This window comes from Lagopus leucura, unplaced genomic scaffold, assembly GCF_019238085.1.
Source record: "Lagopus leucura isolate 7727_CA_CO unplaced genomic scaffold, USGS_WTPT01 Super-Scaffold_100159, whole genome shotgun sequence".
In the NCBI taxonomy this organism is placed as follows: Eukaryota; Metazoa; Chordata; class Aves; order Galliformes; family Phasianidae; genus Lagopus; species Lagopus leucura.
In genome coordinates, this window is record NW_024962335.1 from 27,306,035 (window position 1) to 27,326,479 (window position 20,445).

General features: G+C 38.8%; 1 protein-coding gene across 1 annotated transcript; it reads left to right on the forward strand.

The window, feature by feature from the left end:
- The first annotated feature begins 1,871 nt into the window (after positions 1-1,871).
- PYROXD1 (pyridine nucleotide-disulphide oxidoreductase domain 1) lies at positions 1,872-18,480 on the forward strand. The gene is made up of 12 exons (XM_042890389.1): positions 1,872-2,046; positions 4,512-4,592; positions 7,472-7,591; positions 9,526-9,654; positions 10,709-10,782; positions 11,780-11,940; positions 12,582-12,682; positions 14,073-14,202; positions 14,873-14,985; positions 15,705-15,827; positions 16,076-16,213; positions 16,656-18,480. The coding sequence occupies exons 1-12, from the start codon at positions 1,966-1,968 to the stop codon at positions 16,902-16,904; spliced, it is 1,500 nt and encodes a 499-aa protein (XP_042746323.1). The 5' UTR covers positions 1,872-1,965; the 3' UTR covers positions 16,905-18,480.
- The last annotated feature ends 1,965 nt before the right edge of the window (positions 18,481-20,445 follow it).

The window sequence follows — 20,445 nt, forward strand, 5'->3', positions numbered from 1 at the left end:
TTGAAACCTTTAGAAACTGTCTGGACATGGTCCTGAGCAACCTGCTCTGGGTGACACTTCTTAAGCAGCGATTTGGATCAGATGGACCCAGAAGTTCTTTCCAAGAGCAGCCATTCTTTGTGAAGGCTTATGCAGTGACATGGGCACGTGATGGGTGCACAGTGACTCCTCAGAATATTAGGAGTCCTAGTTTAACAAATAATAAAACCTGCTTAATAGCAGTCATCTACTTGCATAGTCTTACATCCTCTGCTATTCCTCTTACACATATGCACTAAGAAGCTTGGCAAAAAGTCGCATGAATGCATTTGCAATATGTTACTGATACTAAAGACAAATTAATTGTATTCCCTATATAAATTAAATACTAGCACATCTCATAAAGTTTTCTGCATTTAACATCCATGTTCTGTCAGTTAGGAACTAAGGACTTTGTTCACTAATTGTGAACAAATATTTTCAGTCCTAATTTGCCTCATTGTCTGAAATGGTTTTTTACATTTTTTCATGAATAGAAGCAATGACTTTTCTTAGTTTGCTCAAGCAAATGCTCTAAGTAAAATGAGTTATCTTGTCATTTATCATAAACTGGAAATGAAATCCTTGGAGGGTATGCTTTTACTTGGTGACGCAAGTCTGTCCAATTTTTTTTTTGTACTGTTTGGGTCAGGTCATCTACTCAAGTAATTTATAGTGGAATGGGATGTATTCAGAGAACAAAACCTAGTTTGTGATCAAAATGGTCAGCAATTGCCTGAACTATGATATTACCTCCAGTGCTACATAAAAGTGTCTTTTTTAAAAAGACAAAATAAAAGTATTTGTAACTAACTACCATCAGGAAGTCACTGTTTGGAGGACTGATTAAAGTCCTGATAGAAACAGCCTGAAAAGGCAACAGCTTTGAAATAGTGTCACTTCTGTGGTGTACACAATGAGTAGTCTCATCTTTTCTTCCAAGAGAGAAAAAAATAAGTGTTGAAAATTTGTATTAAAATTAAGAATGGACTTATATGCTGAAAAGTCCAAGATAAACTGGATTGTATAAGCTTGAATTCATTTTAAGTAAATCATATACAATAATTGGCATTGCCGGGCAGTTTACCTGCCCAAAAATAAATAATAATAATAATAATAATAATAAAAAAACGAAAGAAAACCAAAGTCAGCAGCTCTGATCTCCACAAACTGCAAGTTTACCCCCACCAGCCCCCTGCAGGCTCCTTCTAGCTGTCTCCTTTCTGAACAGCAGTGGATGCTTGCAGAGTAAGCACCATATACTACAGCACTGCTGCATGTTTGAATAGAGGACTGGTTGGCCTTTAGAGTCCTAAGTCTCTGGACACGAGCATCTCAAAAATGATAAATAGCTCTCTAACTGCTTGTTATGCTTTATTTCCAGTCTCTTAGAAGTACACAGAATCAAAGAATCGCAGAATATTCTGAGTTGGAAGGAGCCCATAAGAATCAGAGTCAACTCCACCCTCCACAGGGGAGCACTCAAAAATCAGACCACGTGTCTGAGAGCACTGAGGTAATGTCCTGCCTTTGAGATGCCACTGGAGGTAGCCTACAAGAGAAAGAATCATAGAATCATAGAATCGCTCAGGCTGGAAAAGACCTTAAAGATCATTGAGTCCAACCACCACCTAACCATACTACCCTAACAAGCCTCCACCCAAAGTCTCACATTTTCATCTTCCTGCTTTCCGGTTAAGAAATGCAGAGAGGGTTGGGTGTTTGTTCGTTTGTTTTGTTTTTTAGTCTTAATTGCTGGCCCTCTACTCTCTACGATCCTCCGACAAAGTCCGGCTAAGAGCGGAAGCCAGGGCCGAGCTGCGCGAGCTGAGCAAGTTTGGGTGCCACCGCACACCGTAGGCAGAGCGCCGCCGCCACCTTCCGCGTCTGGGCGAGGAAGCGACAGTGCTTTTCTCCCTCCTTGCCGCTCTCGGGAGAGGCGGGAAAATGGCGACAGTCCCCGGCGTCGCGCGGAGCCGCTTTGTGGTGGTGGGCGGAGGCATCGCCGGAGTTACCTGCGCCGAGAAGGTACGGGCTATGGGGCCACTGCCCGCCGAGCGCATGCGCGCCCTCCGCCGGCTGGCGGCCCGTGGGTTCGTTGCGGTCAGCGCCGAGAGGGGATTTGGGTCCGTGTTTAATATTCCAGGAGACTATTTGCCTGAAATAGAACTATACGTAGTTGCTGTGGCCCCATCTCACAATTAACGTTTATGATCGTTAAGACTGCTTTAAAAGAGATCAAAATTTATTGCTTTCCTGATATTTTCTTCCAAATCTCACAGCGAGTGCCTCTTTTTCATTTATACATGTTTCCCGATCAGATTCTTATGTGATGACTGAGACTTGCTGCTTTTGCTCGTTCTTCCCGCATCAAGGAGATGGAACTTGATGATCTTTGAGGTCCTTTCCAACACAAACCATTCTGTGATTCTGTTTCCCAGCCGCACAGGAAACACAGTTGGAATGAGTATTAGCAGTCTAATAGCATGTGTTTTAATTCACAGAATCACAAAGTTGCAGGGGTTGGAAGGGATCTCTAGAGATCATCAGATCCAACCCCATGCTAAAGCACATCCCCACAGCAGGTTGCACAGGTAGACATCCAGACAGGTGTTGAATATCTCCAGAGGGCACTCCGCAGCCTGTCTGAGCAGCCTGTTCCTGTACTCCATCCCTCTGACAGTGAAGAAGCTGCAATCCTGATGCTTTCTCACACAGACTTTTAGGACAATCTCCTCCTTCCAGGCAGTATTGCAAGGGTTAAGATTCAGTGCAAGTTTTCACTGAGCACCACGTGTAATTCCATCCTCATGTACGATGTTTTCTGTACATGCCTGGAAAGGGTCTTTTCAGAGAGCAGCACCTTCATTGCCATATTAATGTATTCATTAACCCCATCAAAAATGGCCTCATGTGTTCTGGAGAACTTTCTATTCTATGCTCTACATGTGTAGCTGCTGGCATGCATGAAATAATAAACCAGAAACATTGAATACAACCTTTCTCAGTCTTGAGACTAAGAGTATAATTCTCTGGAATAAACACCTTGTCCATCATGCTGCATTTTGGGTTTGCACTTTGGGCTTCTCAGGCTGCTCTCTGATAGCAACCATTGCTTCAGCTCTAACTTAAAAAAAATGCACAGTCAGGTAATTTTCAAGTACATTTAAAACAGCCTGACTGAATACCTTTTTCTTTTTTCTTTTTAAGGTTAAATTTATTTCCTATGTCATGAAATGTTTCATGTCTCAACCTAATTTCAACCTTCCCTATTTAGTTGCAATGTTTCTTTCAGGTTTGTCATTTTCAGGTTTGTGTTTTTCTTTACACCCACGTCCATATGTTTGGATAAACTTAATATCTTGTGTGGCAGATTTCTAGTACTTAAAAAGATAAAGGAGTGGAACAACATCAAGGGGACTGAACGAACATTTCAAACATCCATTCAGTCTGAGTAAAAAGAGAGGGATAAACATTAGAGCGTGTGTAAGTGGTACAAAGTATGTGATGTTGGTGTAAAAAGGTCTTAAATACATCCGATGGTTATTATCTGATCCCATGCTTTGTATGGCATTCTGTAGTTTTTTTGGAGACTTTTTTATAAGGTACACCTGGGAACAGCTGCAGGGGCACACTGTGCTGCTCTGTTGCATGAACGTGTCAACCATTCTTCTTTTCTGTCAACATAAAGCATACAGCTACAATGGGTATGAAGTACGTATTAGGGAGTCATGCTATACAGGGTGTATTGCATGACGTTTTTCACATATCCTCATTAAATGCATTTGTATTTTATGCCAGAAATGTGGCTATGTGGATCTCCCTTAAACCAAAGTCTTGGTACTTTGACCTTCAGGTTCTTCCCATCTGAAGTACCATCATAAATGCCCATTTGGTCATGTATAAGACAGAACATGCTTCCTGGTGGTTTTTACAACCGTCTTGTTCATCTGTATATCCTTATCTGGTGATAAGGAACCTGGGTTCTACTGTGGCTGAGCAACGCAGCACTTAAGGTGGAAATTCTTCAGTTGCTTGCAGCCTGTAAGAGTCTTGTACTGTACTGCTTACCAGCATTCTGAAGATGATCCACTTATCGGTTTACTAAATTACATTTAAATTAACCGATAGGAATCAGTATTTCCTCTGTCAAAATGAAGTCTATTAAAAATCATAACAAAAATGCAGGGAATCTCCATAAATTGTGATGAGAGTTTTCCAACAGCCAGCCTTTAGAATACAATGAAAATATTCTTTTGAGTAGTCTTTCTTACAGTGGCTGCAGTAGTTGAAGTTGTATGACATAAGTCTTGGCTTTCCCAATTTGATTCATTTCAGTTATGTCCTTCTTCCGTAGCCTTGAAACACTGTTTACCTGATCCACATTTAGGTAATGTAGTGATGTATATTACTTTACTCCAGTAATTTTATTGTGTTTAATTCAAATTCTGTTGATGACTACTTGCTCATCATATTTTCTGTTTCTTTACAAGCTGGCCATGGACTTCCCGTCAGAAGACATTTTTTTAGTGACAGCTTCTCCAATCATAAAAGCTGTAACAAATTTCAAACAGGTAAGAAAGCTTTAATTTTTGTTACAGTAAGACATCTTCAGAAGTCTGTCCTTGTACAGATAACTTTAGAGTCTAATCTTGAAAGTGATTGTGACTGTGTGTTATTTTGTAGTGATTCATAATCATTACTAAGTTCTCAGTGAATATATTTACAATATTAGTAAATGACCAAAGATTAAATTGGGTACTTACACGATATAAGTGTTTAATACATTTCTACTGAAGCATCATTTCACTGCTTAGCTAATGGGAATGCTCCATCTTAAGGAATAAATTATTTAAGAAATTTAGCCTTGCTAGTAGATCTCAGATTGCCCACCATTCTTATAGTAGTAATACGTTAGAATCTCAGGCAGAATCAGACTTCTGACATGTAACAGAAAAGGAATATCCTTCTGTGAAACTGCTCAATTTCATCTTCCATAGCTGGTGATTCTTTGCTGCTGTTTTTAAAAATAAAATAATTCCATACTCGAGTTCAGATTTCTGGCTTATAGGTTCATTAGCCAGAGGTACTCAGATCTTACAAGGCACTGCTCTTTTTCCCACCATTTGGGAACAGATTCTACAGTAGGTCATGGGAAGAGTTGGGCTTGGATTGCCCAGAATTCAGGATGAAAAGCTGCAAGCCACTTAAGCTAGTCCATAGCAAGTTAGGTTTTACCACCTGGGGAAAGTTACCAGCCTTCTGCTTGGTATTTGTGTTTTTCTGAGAAATGGTACATAATACAAATATATCATAGTACAGGTATGTCTTAGGACTAGTAAAAAAAAGTTATTATTTCTTTTAGGTCTGCAGGTCTCAGAATCAGTTTTCCTGATGTATTGATGCTTATATTCAAATTTCTGAAGGGGGAAATTTAGGCATAGAGATTTAAACAAAAGTTTTTGCTGTTAGTAGCTGTAACTGGCTGCCAGCATCTGAAGGCTCTTTGTGAGAATGCAAGGCAACACCCAACTAATGAATCTCGAGCACAGATACAGATTGGTCAGAGAATGGCTTGAGAGCAGTCCTGACACGAAGGATGTGGGAGTGTCTGTTGATGAAAGATTCAACATGAGCCAGCAATGTGTGCTTGCAGCCCGGAAGGCCAACCATATCCTGGGTTGGATCAAGAGAAGTGTAACCAGCAGGTTAAGGGAGGGGATTCTGCCCCTCTACTCTGCTCTCGTGAGACCCCACCTGGGGTACTGGGTCCAGTTCTGGGACCTCCAACACAAAAAGAACATAAAGCTGTTGGAGCGGGTCCAGATGAGGGCTATGAGGATGATCAGAGGGCTGGAGCACCTCCCGTATAGGGACAGGCTGAGGGAGCCAGGGCTCTTCAGCCTGGAAAAGAGAAGGCTCTGGGAGACTTTATAGCAGCCTTTCATTACATGAAGGGGGCCTATGGGAAAGCTGGGGAGGGACCTTTTATAAGGTCATGTAGCAACAGGATGAGGGAAAATGACTTTAAAATTGAAGAGGGTAGATTTAAATTAGATATTAGGAAAAAATTATTTACTGTGTAGTTGGAGAGACAGAGGAACAGGTTGCCCATTGTGGTTGTGAACGTCCTCTCCCAGGGAGCACTTAAGGCCAGTCTGGATGGGGCTTTGAGCAACTTGGTGTAGAGGGAGAGCCCTCCCTGCCTAGAGCAGGGGATTGGAACCAAAAGATCTTAAAGGTCCCTTCCAGCCCAAACCATTCTATGATTCTGAGTTCTCACAGTGCTGACTCTGGTGGTCGTGGGTATCCAGGACAGACATTCACATATTGCAGAGATGTAAAGTCTGTAATTTGTATCTGCAGAAGTTTTGGCAAGTGAAGTGTAAGGGAATAAATAAGCACTGTTTGAAGGCAGAGCATCTAAGTTTTGGACATGTATACCTTAAGTTCTCTTTGAATTGCAGAGGCGTTCAGTTCCTAGCTGTGCACGAGATTGTTTAAATACCCTACAAAGTAGAAGGCCTGAAGGTTCCTATGCAGCTGTTTCCTTCTGGAACAGACCTCAGTTCTGTTACTGAGGTCATAACTTACTGGGGTGTTTTCCAAGTTCTGTTGTTTGTTTGTTTTTTTCACTAGTCTCTGAAATATCTGATAGTGACTACATATGTGCTGCTGAGTAAATGCTCTGAGGAGATCTTGAATCTGTTTTGCATGAACATTTACCTTACACATCTTACTTACAAGTTGGACAAAAGTAAGCACTTTTTCTGACATAAGGACCAAATTACCTGCAACATGAGGTTGAACTGTTGAATGTTAGAAGAAAATATCACTGGGTACTTAATTTTTTAAGAAGGGAAAAACATAGATGCCCTTTTGTCTAGAATGAATGGTTCTCTGTGCTGTTTTGAACAAAATGTTCTTCCTCCAAAATACTAAAGAAAGATGCTTGCATGGGAGACCGTGTAACATCATTGAGTTACTATATGAGAGTTTTACCAAACAGGTCAACAGGGTCTTAGAAACGCATCCAGTAGATTAAAAATGCAATGTTGCTAAGTCTATATATTTATTTTATAAATATATTTATAATATATATATATTTATTTTATAAATATATTTATAATATATTTATATTTATATATATAAAATATATATAAAATAAAACATTATAGCAGTTAATGTATCCATCAGGGTAAATAGCTTTAGAACTACAATTCTCTGTATTACTTTGATCCTTTACCAAGGACATGCACAAAAGGTTTCTATGCATAAAAATGTACTTTTGGCAGTGACACAGTAACATGATTCAAGACAATATGGTCTTTATATTATTAGAAATTTACTTAATACTTTTTTGTTGTTTTTTTTGTTTTGTTTGTTTGTTTTACAAACTTCAGAAATTAAAATGGATTATTCTTATTTTTAAATCTCTTTCTGCTTCTTCCAGGTCTCAAAAACACTTGAGGAATTTGATGTAGAAGAGCAACCAAGTTCTCTATTAGAACAACGATATCCTAATATTAAAGTTATCCACTCTGCTGTAAAACAATTGAAAAGTGATGAGCATGTAAGATAATGTTTTCTCTTTTTAACTTATCATGATTTTGGAGGTAAAAAAAAAAAAAAAATCTGAGAAACCGTTGAATGATTTTGGCATGAAATTCTGTTCAGCAACGTTCTGGTTATTAAAATGTAATTTACTAAAAATTACCAGAGAGTACCTCTGTAATAGACATGTGAAGTCACAGCCTGAACCAGTGTTTGAGCACCTGGTGGGAAGGCAGGGCCAACCCAGGGGAGCTCAGGTGTATGCAGTGCACCTAGTGACTGGAAGAGGTGGAGCCAGGATCCATCCCTTCCCAGACCTCGTGTAAGGGTTGGAAGTGAAAGTAAGGGGTGTCTTACTGGAGATCCCTGCCTGCTTGAGGCATCCCAAAGATAAGCAGCTTTTATCCTTTGTTTTTGTGTTCACGGTTGCTGCATTTGTGCTTGTCTTCATTTGCTGCAGCTGAAGACTGTGCCAGCCTGCTATTACCACTGTACTCTTCTTTTAATAGATATTTATGGTGGTGTTCTCGTAGACTGTGGCTGCTTGTTAAACGATTATAGATCAAAATTTAGTTGTTAATCAACAAACTGTGCCCTTTTGATTCATATTTTCAATACCTTGGATTTGTGGTATTGAATACCTGGTTGGAACAGGAGGGAAAACAGTCAATTAAACCTATATAGTTTATCAGTGTAGATGTCAGAAAAGTTCTGTAACCCTTAACTGTGTGTCTTTGTGATTCCTGAATTACAACTTGTTGCTACAAAGGCCAAAATTTTAACAACTTTATCATGTATAAAAAACTAGTTCTCAAAAGAAGCAGCATTTCTACCTTTCCTTTGTTCTTTTTAACAAAAGAAACGTTGCAGGCAGGAGCAATGCACAGTACATACATGTCCTCTTTACTGTCCAAGTCAGCTTGATATGCTTGCTTTGTTTTAATTCAATGATTATCAGAAATTCATGTTCAGGTCTCAAACTGTTCTTGCTCATTTTAAGTTGCAGAGCTGTGACTTCAATTAGATTATAAGGCTGCTTATATTGTGGCCTGAACTGTTGACTTGTAGCTTCACTCCTGTAGGGTTATAGTTTAGTCTAAGTGGATTCCAGTAGCTCATGTAAATGGATTTTGAAGGATCTTTTTCCTCTGTTATCTCAAAATCTTTAAACCTCCCTTTGTGTGAAACCACTGTAAACTATTAGGCTTCTAGTTTGGAAAGCATCAAACAATACTTTAAATTTAATGTGACTTTGTTGCAGAGTGATGTAGCTTGTTTAGCACCTACCCTTTGTCTTCAGCAAAGAACTAAATGTGCAATCTTTCTAAACTTTATTCTGGGTAGCACTTAGTTAATACACTACTGCAGTTCTTAAGGTAAGAGAAGTCAAAGAGTTTAGTGTCAGTCTCCAATTGTGTGTGTGATTATTCATCTATTAAAAATCATAAAAGACCCAAAAATGTGTTGGTGTCATAAAGCCGTACTTATTTTTTCCTAATAAAACCAAAGATCTGGATTGCACAGTGTTTTGCTCTTACAGCTATCTTACTACTATCTAGAAGTGTTATGAGTGGGATTCTTATTTGCTAATACGGAGTAGTGCACAGGTCTACATCTGTTGCTGGGGTGGGGGGACACTAACAGATAGGAAACGGATTCTTTCAACACAGATGGTGAGTACAGGGTGCCACCAAGAGGTAATATTTAGATTCCATCTGTTTGAAGTGTACGTGTTCCATTTCATCAGTCACACCATATCACATATTTAGGCCTGTCAGTGTGTGGTGAGGTAACACGAATGAAATAGGTCATAATGAGGGAGTGAAAGCTTGCTTGTTTTTAAGAAGCCAGTGCAACCTTTTAATACCTGCAAAATACACCAAGAAAAAAAAAGAAGCCAGTGTTGTTTTATATGTCTCCAATTACTTCTTTTTTCCCCTTAATTTTTAACAGAAAATTTTCACTGAAGATGGGAGAGAATATATGTATGAGAAACTTTGCCTGTGTGCTGGAGCAAAACCTAAATTAATTTTTGAAGGAAACCCATATGTATTAGGAATTCGGGATACTGACAGCGCACAGGTAAATGCATTTTGGACTTGTATGTGTGTAATATATTCATCTTTCTGATGGGAGTTGCTAAAAATGGTTGCAGGGTGAAACAGAGGAACATCAAATGCTATTTATTATTTTATGTCCTTAAATAGAACGTTTTCAATAGCAGAGAAAGCCTTTAGAAACATTAAATAATTGGTGACTAAGCTTATCAAGTTAATAAATGGTTCATAGATTGTGTTTCTAACAGAAGAGTCCAGAATAAAAGGTGTTCTTTTGCTCTCTGGGCAGAAGCCAACCTGAAAATGCAGACAGGAAGTAGGAACTTCCCTGAAAAGGTGCACCCAGTACATTGTGTGAAGGGCTGCTTCATAGTGAGAAGCAACCATGGGTGGACTTCTTTTGGTTGTACAGAAAAGAATTACTATTGTAATCCAGGATGTGAACTACAAGATGTTTTTGTGTGTTGCTGTTTGTTTTGGATATTAAAACTTTACCTGAGGTTACAAAATGGAGAACTAAAAATAGAAGCTATATTGGCTTGTTTCTTTTATTTCTCTCACCACTAAGATTGGATTTGGAGACTTATTTCTTTCTAAAAATTTTTGGGGGCAAATAAAAATAACTTCTCAGGTTTTCTACAGATCGTTTATTTTGCTCCTGAATTCTAATCAGGAATTCTTACTTTCCTAAATGTCTGTATCGTTGCTCTCTTAATGTTGCAAAAATCACCTTGAAAATTATACTTACTGTGATAAAATTTGATTAAGAGATCATACAATGCTAATGGTCTCTGGGACATAAAGCTTTTATGGATTCTATTATGGGTTCTGTCAGTTTGGCTTACATGTAATTACTTAACATTCTCCTGGCTCAGCTTGAGACTTACAGTGCTGCAGAAACAATTTCATCCCTTAATGTGATGGAACTTCATGGGTTCCATTGGCTTCTTTAACAGATTCTTAGCATAAGTAAACGTTTATCAGTAGTTTGAGAAAATGAAACTAAAACCACTGAGACAAAGTATAGGAAAGGATATATTTTATCAATGTTCCTTCAGCTGTTTTCTTTTCTGACGCAGGCTTTTCAGAAGAACTTGGCTCGAGCTGAGAGAATAGTAGTGGTTGGTAATGGTGGGATTGCACTTGAATTAGTGTAAGTCAACAACTAAGTTATAAGTTCACATATGCAGATAAAATCTTTAATAGTTTGATGTTCAATCATGTGTGCATGAGTTTGGAAGAAGGTTGACTTACAAAGAGCTCTTAATCGATTTTTCTATTAAATGCCTTAAGAATTGTTTTTCACCACATAGTGAAGGGTGTTGTCACAAAATTCAGACAGCTTTATAAGAAGCTTTGACAGACAGATATGAAGAATATACAGCATTTTTCTAATCTGGCACCGACAGATTTCTGTTTATGCTAATAACAGTGATATTTATGTTACAAAACTTCTCTACTTTCTAGAGATAGGAGATGTAACAATGAAACAGCCGTTCTTGCATCCAGCCTGATTTAAGTTGATAGAGCTTCTGAACTGTCTGATATGGCTTTTGTTGTAGGGAAGATACAGTCTGACAGATTGTGAAACCATTTATATTATACAATTACGTAGTCTTGTTTTGCAATGTAGGGAACTGTTTTTTAAATTGGACATATACAAACTTGATGCTGGTTGGACTTGATGATCTTGAAGGTCATCCAACCTACATGATGCTATGATTCTGTAAATCCTCCTCTGTGTTGCAGTCTGTGTTCCATCTGATAGCATCTTTGATGGACAGGAACAGTTCCAAATACCCGTTGTCAGCAGTGGGCAGTTTGGAGAAAATGGCTGGGTTTTTTCATTGTGAGGAACAGGAAATACTAAGCATTATTACTACAGACTTGATCTACCTTTCCCTCCTGCCATAACAACAGTTAAGTTTGTAGTCATGAGAAAGTGGAAGAAGAAAGGTGTCTCTTCTTTCTTTTGTGGCTTCCTGAAGTAAATATATAAAGGGCTGTAGTGAATTTGATAGGTTTGGAAGTCTTGTTCCTTATTTCTAGCTTCTGGAATAGAACCTTGCAGACTTCTTGTTGTCTTATTGAGAGTCATAGATCCTTTTTTGGGTACTGTCTAATTTTATCTGTTGTTTAAATGCTCACAGGTATGAAATTGAAGGCTGCGAAGTAATCTGGGCTATCAAAGACAAAGCCATTGGAAACACTTTTTTTGATGCAGGAGCAGCTGAATTTCTTATTCCAAAACTGACTGCTGAAAAACAAGAGACTCCAATTGAATGTAAAAGAACCAAGTATACAATGGAAGGTATTGTGTTTCAGTCCCCTAGCACTACAGCAATGCTGAATATTAAAAATAGCCCTGAAAACAGTTAATTTAGCAGGCTGTAATCATGGTTTACTGTTATAAGCTATTGCAGTCTTTCTAGCTCTTAAGAGCCCATTCTGATGCCTAGCAATAGCATGGTTGTTTCAGAGGCAAGTGCAGTAATAAAAGGCATAACACTGAAAAGTGATAAATGCTTGTTTGGGTTTGATTTAGGTATTACTCAGATATTAGGAAGAAGTTTTTTACACAGAGGGTGGTGACACACTGAAACAGGTTGCCCAAGGAAGTTGTGGATGCCCCATCCCTGGAGGCATTCGAGGCCAGGCTGGATGTGGCTCTGGGCAGCCTGGTCTGGTGGTTGGCGACCCTGCACATAGCAGAGGGTTGAAACAGGTGATCTTTGAGGTCCTTTTCAACCCAGGCCATTCTATGGTTCTATGATTTGTCTGCAAACTAATGATGTTTGGGATTTTGCCTTACCTTACCTTGTTTGTTCCATGTTTCTCCCCCTCTTTTTGTAACCAGATCGTATTCCTCTTGATTCATAATTGTTGATCTGAATTCAGCAGGCAGTGAAGTATGTGTGCTGAATCTGATATTCTCCATCTCTCTGTCATCAGGAAGTGAGAAGAAAGAAAGGGCCACAGCAGCATCTGACAAACTGGGCAGTGCTTTGGGCCCCGACTGGCATGAAGGCCTACAGCTGAAAGGAACCAAAGAGGTATGTTTGTGATCTTGCTTGCATTTGTTTAATTGCTGTTTTATGATGATAGCATTACAGAACTTATGATGATGAAATGTAACTTTCAGGATTATTAGGATGAGAAAAATGAAATGTGTTTGAACTGGTTCACTTATCAGAATTACAGAGAAAAATGTGTTAACAGAAGTCGAATTGCTTTCTATTTGAAGAGGGAGGGGGCAAACCAGATCCACTGAATGGTTTCATCAATTTCCTATTCAGATTAAACATAAATGATGGTTTGCACACCTCTCCAGGACTGGTGTCAATCCTAGCATTAAACAGAAGCAGTAATACGTCCACTCTCTTCTAGCTGCTTTAGATACATTTTCCTATGTGAAAAATAGGACAGTATAACTTGTACAGGGGTATAGAGGTATTATCTTTATCATAAATTATGATAGAAAGTGGAAGGACTTAAAGTTCTGGAAGACAGTGTAAGGTAACTGTTGTGTCATAGTCTGAACTATGACTGGTCACCTGGGAAAAGGACTCAGCCTTGGGAGCACAGGTGAAGGCAATTCATCTGTGTGACTGGAAGAGTAAAGCCTGACTGCACCTCTCTTAGACCCCATTTAAAGGCTGATTGCCACTGGGGAAGGATCTCTTTCTGGAGATTCCTGCCTTGTGGAGTTTTCCCCTGTGATCCCAGATCTTCAGAGACAGGTGAGCACCTTTTTCCTTTGTAACACCATTCCATTTATGCCAGTCCCTTTGTTTCTACGCTCCTATATCACCATTCCACTGTGACCTTTCTGATTGTAACGGAGAGAGAATTTTTTTGTTGTTGTTCTGTTAAGTTCTGGATTTCCCTCATGTAATGAAAAGCACCAGTACTTCTGCATAAGTTTTCCAATAAAGTATGCAGAGGCAAGCTAATACTCATCTATTCAATAGAGATACTAACATCAATGGGAGGCAGCTGGCCAGTAGAGTGTCTGCCCTGGGGTTACCCCAGCAGATAACATCTCACCAGCAGGCTGCTACTGGTCACTTAACTCCCTTAGTACTGTGGCCATATATATAACAGCAGGAGACAATAAAGCACCGTGAACCAGAATGAACCAGGTCCTTCACAGAAAGCAAGGAGACCTGTACAGCTGCACAGCAGTTTCTCACAAACACGTTTCTTCTAGCTGTGTGCAGAAGGTAGAGGCAGATTACTTGCATTCCCAAGGTAACAGACTAGTCATCTGTTCAGGCTGTGATCTGTAGCTGGCTAATATGCCTTGTGATAGGATGGGATATATGGTAATTGTTTTTTGTTTAGTAACACCTCAATTTGGATGAGGTGTTACTAAATTACTAAATAATACTCTATTATTTGCTATAATATTGCCAATTAAAATTTTTGACAATCTTTCTTTAGTTTTCTCATAAAATACATATTGAAATACTATGTGAAGTGAAGAAAATACACTCACAGCAAGAATTTATACAACTGCAACAGAATTCCTTGGCTTTTCCTAAGGAGGGGAAGAATGTAGAACCAGATGAAGGTAGGTGTGACCAAAAAAAAATGTGAGTGCCGGTGCTGATTAGGAAAGCATGCTGAAGTAATGTTGGAGCATGTTTGAGCTTGATTGCTTTGTACTAAAGAAAATGCAGATTTGAAAAAACAGACCTTTACTTCTGTAAATTAAATGGTGTTCTAGCAGTTTTCGTAGAATCATAGAATGGTTTGGGTTGGAAGGGACCTTTAAGATCATCAAGTTCCAACTCCCTGCTATAGGCAGGGACACCTCCGTCTAGACCAGGTTGCTCAAAGCAACCAACCTGGCCTTGAATGCCCCATTTGTAGGAGTTGAGGATTTATGGGCTATATTTACTTTACAAAATGCTATGAGACAGGCTTATTTTTCAACAGAGTCACCTAAATATTGTGTGTAAAATATTTGTTCCTGTGGTGATTCAATAAAAGGACTTGATTCAGGAAAATTCAGAGAAAGCTGCTAGTGTGACTGGCTCAGCTCCAGATCTCTTTTTTTTTTTTTTGGTCCCAAATGAAATGAAAAGGTTTTATAGGTAATCTCTATATTTGGAAAATATTTTTTCCTATCTAATCAACCAGATATCTCAAATTATTTTCATTTCACTTCCTATAATAAGACATTATTAGAATATCTTCTGTTGGTTATATTCTCAGGGCAATTTTTTCCCCTTTTTCAGTTCAGTGGCCTGTATATGTGGAATTAACTAATGGAAAAATTTATGGCTGCAATTTCATTGTCAGTGCAACTGGAGTTGTACCAAATGTGAAACCATTTCTTGATAGCAATAATGTAAGTATTTACTGATTTACTTCTAAGTTTGAGCTGTTTGGGTTTGGTGGTTTTTTTTTTCCTTCTTTATTTGTACAGGAAGAGGAGCTCTTTCAAATGGTTTATGCTTCTCTTGACGTGAAACATTGATGTACAGCATTTCAGTATAAGGTGGGTATGCTGAATTCTGAAATGCAGTACTGATCTGTTCTGAAACACAGTGAGAAGAAAGTGTGGGTTGGTAAGAAATTCTCCTTTTGCTAATTTTATTATTGCTCGTTTGAAGGGTTTGACAAGATTCAGGGTAAGTTCAGCAGGGGGTTGGGTTGCATTATAATATGGCATGGTAATTCTGCATATGTAAGTGATTGCAAAAGTACTTTGTTCTGACGCTCTTCAGGGAAATCTGTTATATTCCCTTAAAAACAAAGTTCCCTTAAGATTGGGATGTTTGAATGTGTTTCTGCCTTTTAATCAGTCTTCTCTAATTGGGTCAGATTAGATGAGCTTGAATAGTCATAAGTTGTTTACGCTGTATTAGCTTTTCTCTGTTGTTAAATGGAGTCCATAAGAGCACCTTGCTGAGTATGAATCCCTGTCTTCAAATGATTAAGTAGAAATTTTAAAGGAGAGTCTGCAATTAAAAATTAGCAAATGAGGTGACCACCTAAGATAGATAAAGAAAATTACTCGGTTAAAATTATTGTTATTCTTCTGTGCTGATCTGTGCAAATCCTTAGTTTGCTATAGGTGAAGATGGAGGCCTTAAAGTAGACAAACACATGCACACATCCCTGCCAGACATCTATGCAGCTGGGGATATCTGCAGTGCGGCGTGGGAACCCAGCCCTGTGTGGCATCAGGTAAAACAAACGGTACAGCTGTGTGCTCAGTAGTAATCTATGAAGTAAAATACACAGTTCCTTAGATGTGAGGAAAAGCGTTATTGAGCAGGAAACCATTGGGTTAGTAGATAATCCTGGGCGTGCTGATAACAGATAATGTTATCTATGTGGCTGAAAGCCAAGTTGTTCATCTTTCTGACTATGAAGAAAATACGCGCTGTGCTTTCATTGCACGCCGACACGTATCGTGTACCTTCCCTTTTCAGATGAGACTGTGGACTCAAGCTAGGCAGATGGGATGGTATGCAGCAAAATGCATGGCAGCAGATGCTTTGGGGGAGTCTGTTGATCAGGATTTCTGCTTTGAATTGTTTGCTCATGTAACAAAATTCTTCAATTACAAGGTAAGTATACTCTATCTGTTTTAAATTACCGAGTAACACGCATTGCTTGTTTACATTCAATTGCTAATGCTGAACAGTTGGTTTAATATTGATGAAACAGTGTTCTCTGTATAATTAAGATTTTCTCTGTTCATGCTGGCTGAATGCTGAAACTGAAAGGGACAAAGGTATCCGTTTTATTTCATTAAGATTCTGTTCATGAAGAAAATGAATACAATCAAGCATGGGAATTAGCTCATTATTGCTTTTACTATCATATTTCAAGGTGAAGGTTTTTAATTACACTGTGGCTCCCAGAACCAATGGAAGGCAGACTTTCTTTTTACTCTCAGGGCAAATCCCTGTTTACATCTTTCTTTTGAAGCTTAGAATGTTAATGGTGAGAACACTGAAAGCCGCTGCAATGTTCTTATGAGTGGTTTTTCTTTTTTCCTTCTGCTAGGTGGTGGTTTTGGGAAAATTCAATGCTCAAGGCTTGGGTTTAGACCATGAACTAATGCTGAGATGTACCAAGGGACAAGAGTATGTTAAAGTGGTGATGCAGAATGGACGAATGATGGGAGCAGTGCTGATCGGTGAAACAGACTTGGAAGAAACTTTTGAGAACTTGATTTTAAATCAAATGGACCTTTCAGCTTATGGTGAAGATCTCCTGAATCCAGATATTGATATAGAAGATTATTTTGATTGAATGAAAACCAATTTCTATTTTGTATACAGTTTTAATACTATTTGTCTTCTGAAATGTCTTCTGGGGTTTACCAGAAAACAGGGAGAAGTGCGATTCTTTATTAAGATCTTAGAGTTGATGTCAAATTAGTAGAAGGCAAATAAGGTAGATCTGTGTAGAAATGCAGCAGTAAAAGCAAGTTGATTAATGTTAGTAGTGATTTGATCTAGATTAGATGAGAACATGGAAACAGGGCTATTGCATTCCTGAAAAGCAGGCTTTGCTGTGCTGTTCAGATAGCACTGCATTCAGTTCAGGGTGGTCTTCACTGTTGGGAAGAATGTAAATAAAGCACTACATAATGCATGTTAAATCCAGTGCCTTCCTACTGGGGGAAGAGCCATGTGTAATGTTCTACAATCCATTCCATTTGCATCCTTCTGCTGCTAATAACTTCAAGTACTTGGCTCAGGTTCTAAGTCTCCTGTTCCAGCTAACAGCACCATCACTTTCAAGCTGGCACTTAAAGCTTTTGCCATCTGCAGTGTAGTTTGCAAATACAGAATGAACTGGATGCTTTATGTTTGTTTCAGATATTGTGGTAAAGCTGAACTGAGGCCATCCTGTGTGATTTTCAACAGGAGCAGTGTGAAGCCACTCCAAAGAAGGGTTGGCACAACACCACTGGTGGCTGTCACCTGCAGAGATCTTATCAGATCTGTAGAGCAGACTGCTGGATGTATCTCATTAGGTAGATGGTACTGGGTGCCATTCTGACTGCTGGAAAGAGAGTGGCCCTGTGCACAAAGCTGATATTGGAAGTTTTGCATTTTCAATACCAATTGTTTTGCTGTGTGTTTTGAAGATTTTTCTTAAACTTTTGTGCGATTTCCATTATGCTGATGGGGTTCAAGCAGAGAACTATTGCAGTCAGATAAAGAAGTCATTCAGGAGGTTCTTTGTCCTTGCAGCTTTCTGCCCTCTCCTTGCTTATGATCATGTATGTTGGTTCCAGGAAGGAATTTCTGGAGGTAAGAAATTCAAATTTGACTTTTGGTCACTAATATAAGCCCCCTTCCTGCAACTTAGCAGAATGTTTTAAGATTTATTTTTTTATTTAAATTATTTTAAATATAAGTCTTGAATTATAACACACTTCCTGGATGTATGTTTAGTTATGGAAGATGTACTGTAGTCATCATGATACATATGCATGGGTTTGCACATGTTACTTTCTTTGTGACAAGTAATAATAATTACACTAAGTGCCTCATTTCCTAGTGATAAAATCCAACTATTTAAGCTATTCCTTCGCATTGTCTTTGTATTCATGGACACAAATTGTTTCATACTTGATTTTGATCTGCAGTTGAGTTACTATTTAGGATTGAACTATGAGTATTTCTTTGTACAAAGTTGGCATTATATGCTGGGACTTCTCCCAGAAAACTACTCTAATTATTTTGAAGAGAATGACTGTTTAATTAAATGAATTAATTCTATTTTTGGCAAAGCTTTCAATTTATTGATGCGTGAAAACTCTAAGCTTCAGTCATGGAATTCTATCAGAAAAATAAAGCTGAAGAGCTTTACTTGAGTAACATGGAGTATTTTTTGTGTGTGGAATTTGAAGTTGATACACAGCTGAGTGCCTACAAAAACGTAGCAGATCAAGCATTCAAACACATATGTGCCTAACTAGCTCTTGCAGTCAGTAGTAGCTGTGTCTTTCCCCCTGTGGTAGCACAGTTACCTTTTTCTGACAATATTGGTGTACGTGTGCATCTAAGGAAGCCAACTTTTTCTATATTTAACTGTATGTGCAGTAGAAATACATACATTCTTCTGGCATCTGCAGCTCCTCTGTGAAGGAAGCAAAAAGATCCTGTAGCTAAAGATTTCCTCAAATCCATAGGGATTGCTGAGGAGAGATCATGACCCATAAAAAATGCCACAGTTGAGCCAGGAGGGTGGTACAGGTCACTGCATTCCCATGTTACAGTGAAGTTAGGCTTGAAAAGAGAGAGGCTTCCTGGCACTCAATTATATAACAAAGAAGGTAGAGTTAAGCAAATACAACAATACTGTCACGCTTCAAATAATCAAATTCAGAAGATTGCTATATAAACACATCATTCAGGACTAAGGAAAGTAGAAATGGAAAGAAAACTTGTAGTAACCCCACCACTGCAGAAAGAACTGAAGCTCTTAACATACCCCAGCATTTGTGGGTGCTAAAAAGCATCAGCTTTTTTTCCTCAAGAGCTATTTCATGTCTGTGAAACAATGCTAAGCTACAGATTTTGCTCCTTGTTTGGAAAGGAGTATTACTTTCCTCATCTTCACTTACTGTATGAAAATGAACCTTCCCAAAATTTATGGTAATTAGTCAGATGTAAATAGTTATATAGCAAGAATGTTGTGTTTAACAGCAGCTCCTCCATAAAGCTTTGGTGAAATAGATTTAAATCATTTGTTAGGAAGCTGCACATCTTTTTCGGCTGATTTTACTAAGTAGGTGGCAAAGCTTTTGCTGATAACAGTTTATGGATAGGGTTTGTTTAGTAAGAAAGAGGTTGCAAATGCTATGACGAGCTTTATAAGGAAAGAGCTCTAAATGAGAAGTTAAGCTGAATGTTGTGTTTTCAAACCAGATATTGCTGGTGGTAACAATGTACTGTGCAGTGACCACTTGCATTTAAGACTAGCAGAAAAACAGAAATTTGTGATCAAAGCTGCAAGCACAGTTCAGCCTAAGGCCTAAAAGCTTGTGAAAGGCCAACTGCTGGAGGTTCCCTTAAATAAAGGTAAGAGGAGAATGGTCATTTGGTTCTAGGTTGAGTTCAGCCTCAAGGGAGTTGATGAAAGTAATATCCTGGTTATTGAGTTTATCCAGCAGCAATTTGTAATCCTGATACTAGTGAGTTGATGTATGAGGACTGCTGTCAAAGTAAAGCTTCCTGTTGGCCTACAATGTCAGAGACAGATATTGGTGGTATGGCAGTGAAAGTTGAACCTTCCCCCCAATATTCTGTTACATTTTGTTCCAGTGTGACAGATGGAAGCATCTGACACGGAAGTGCATGTGAAGCCAAGGTGTGTCACTGAATTCCACCACGTGGAAAAAAATGGTATCCACTGACATCTGTTGATGCTTGCTGAATGTTTACAGAGACCAAACAGGGCTGTGAGCATAGGGACATAGTGGGTGGTGCATTTCAGCAACGGCAACAGCGGGTCACAGGGGCTGGTGCAGTTTTCACGAGCATGGCATTCAGGTTCTGGTTCAGTGCTGGAGAAAAGGAATAGCTAATTGTGGGGACTGTGTTGGAAAAGTGTTTTGTAGCTGAGAATTTGCACTATCAAACAGTGTTAGTGTGCTCTTTGTATCTATCGTGATTCTCTTTAAAATAAACACTAGGCATTACTTTTGGAGCACCCTACATTAGGTCAATGTACGTTTATGTTCTAGTTTCTGAGAAGGGGGAAATCCAGAACCCTTAATCAAGGAACGGACTAAACTTCACTTGAAAAAAGCTGAGTGCTAAGGTTTATAACCTGG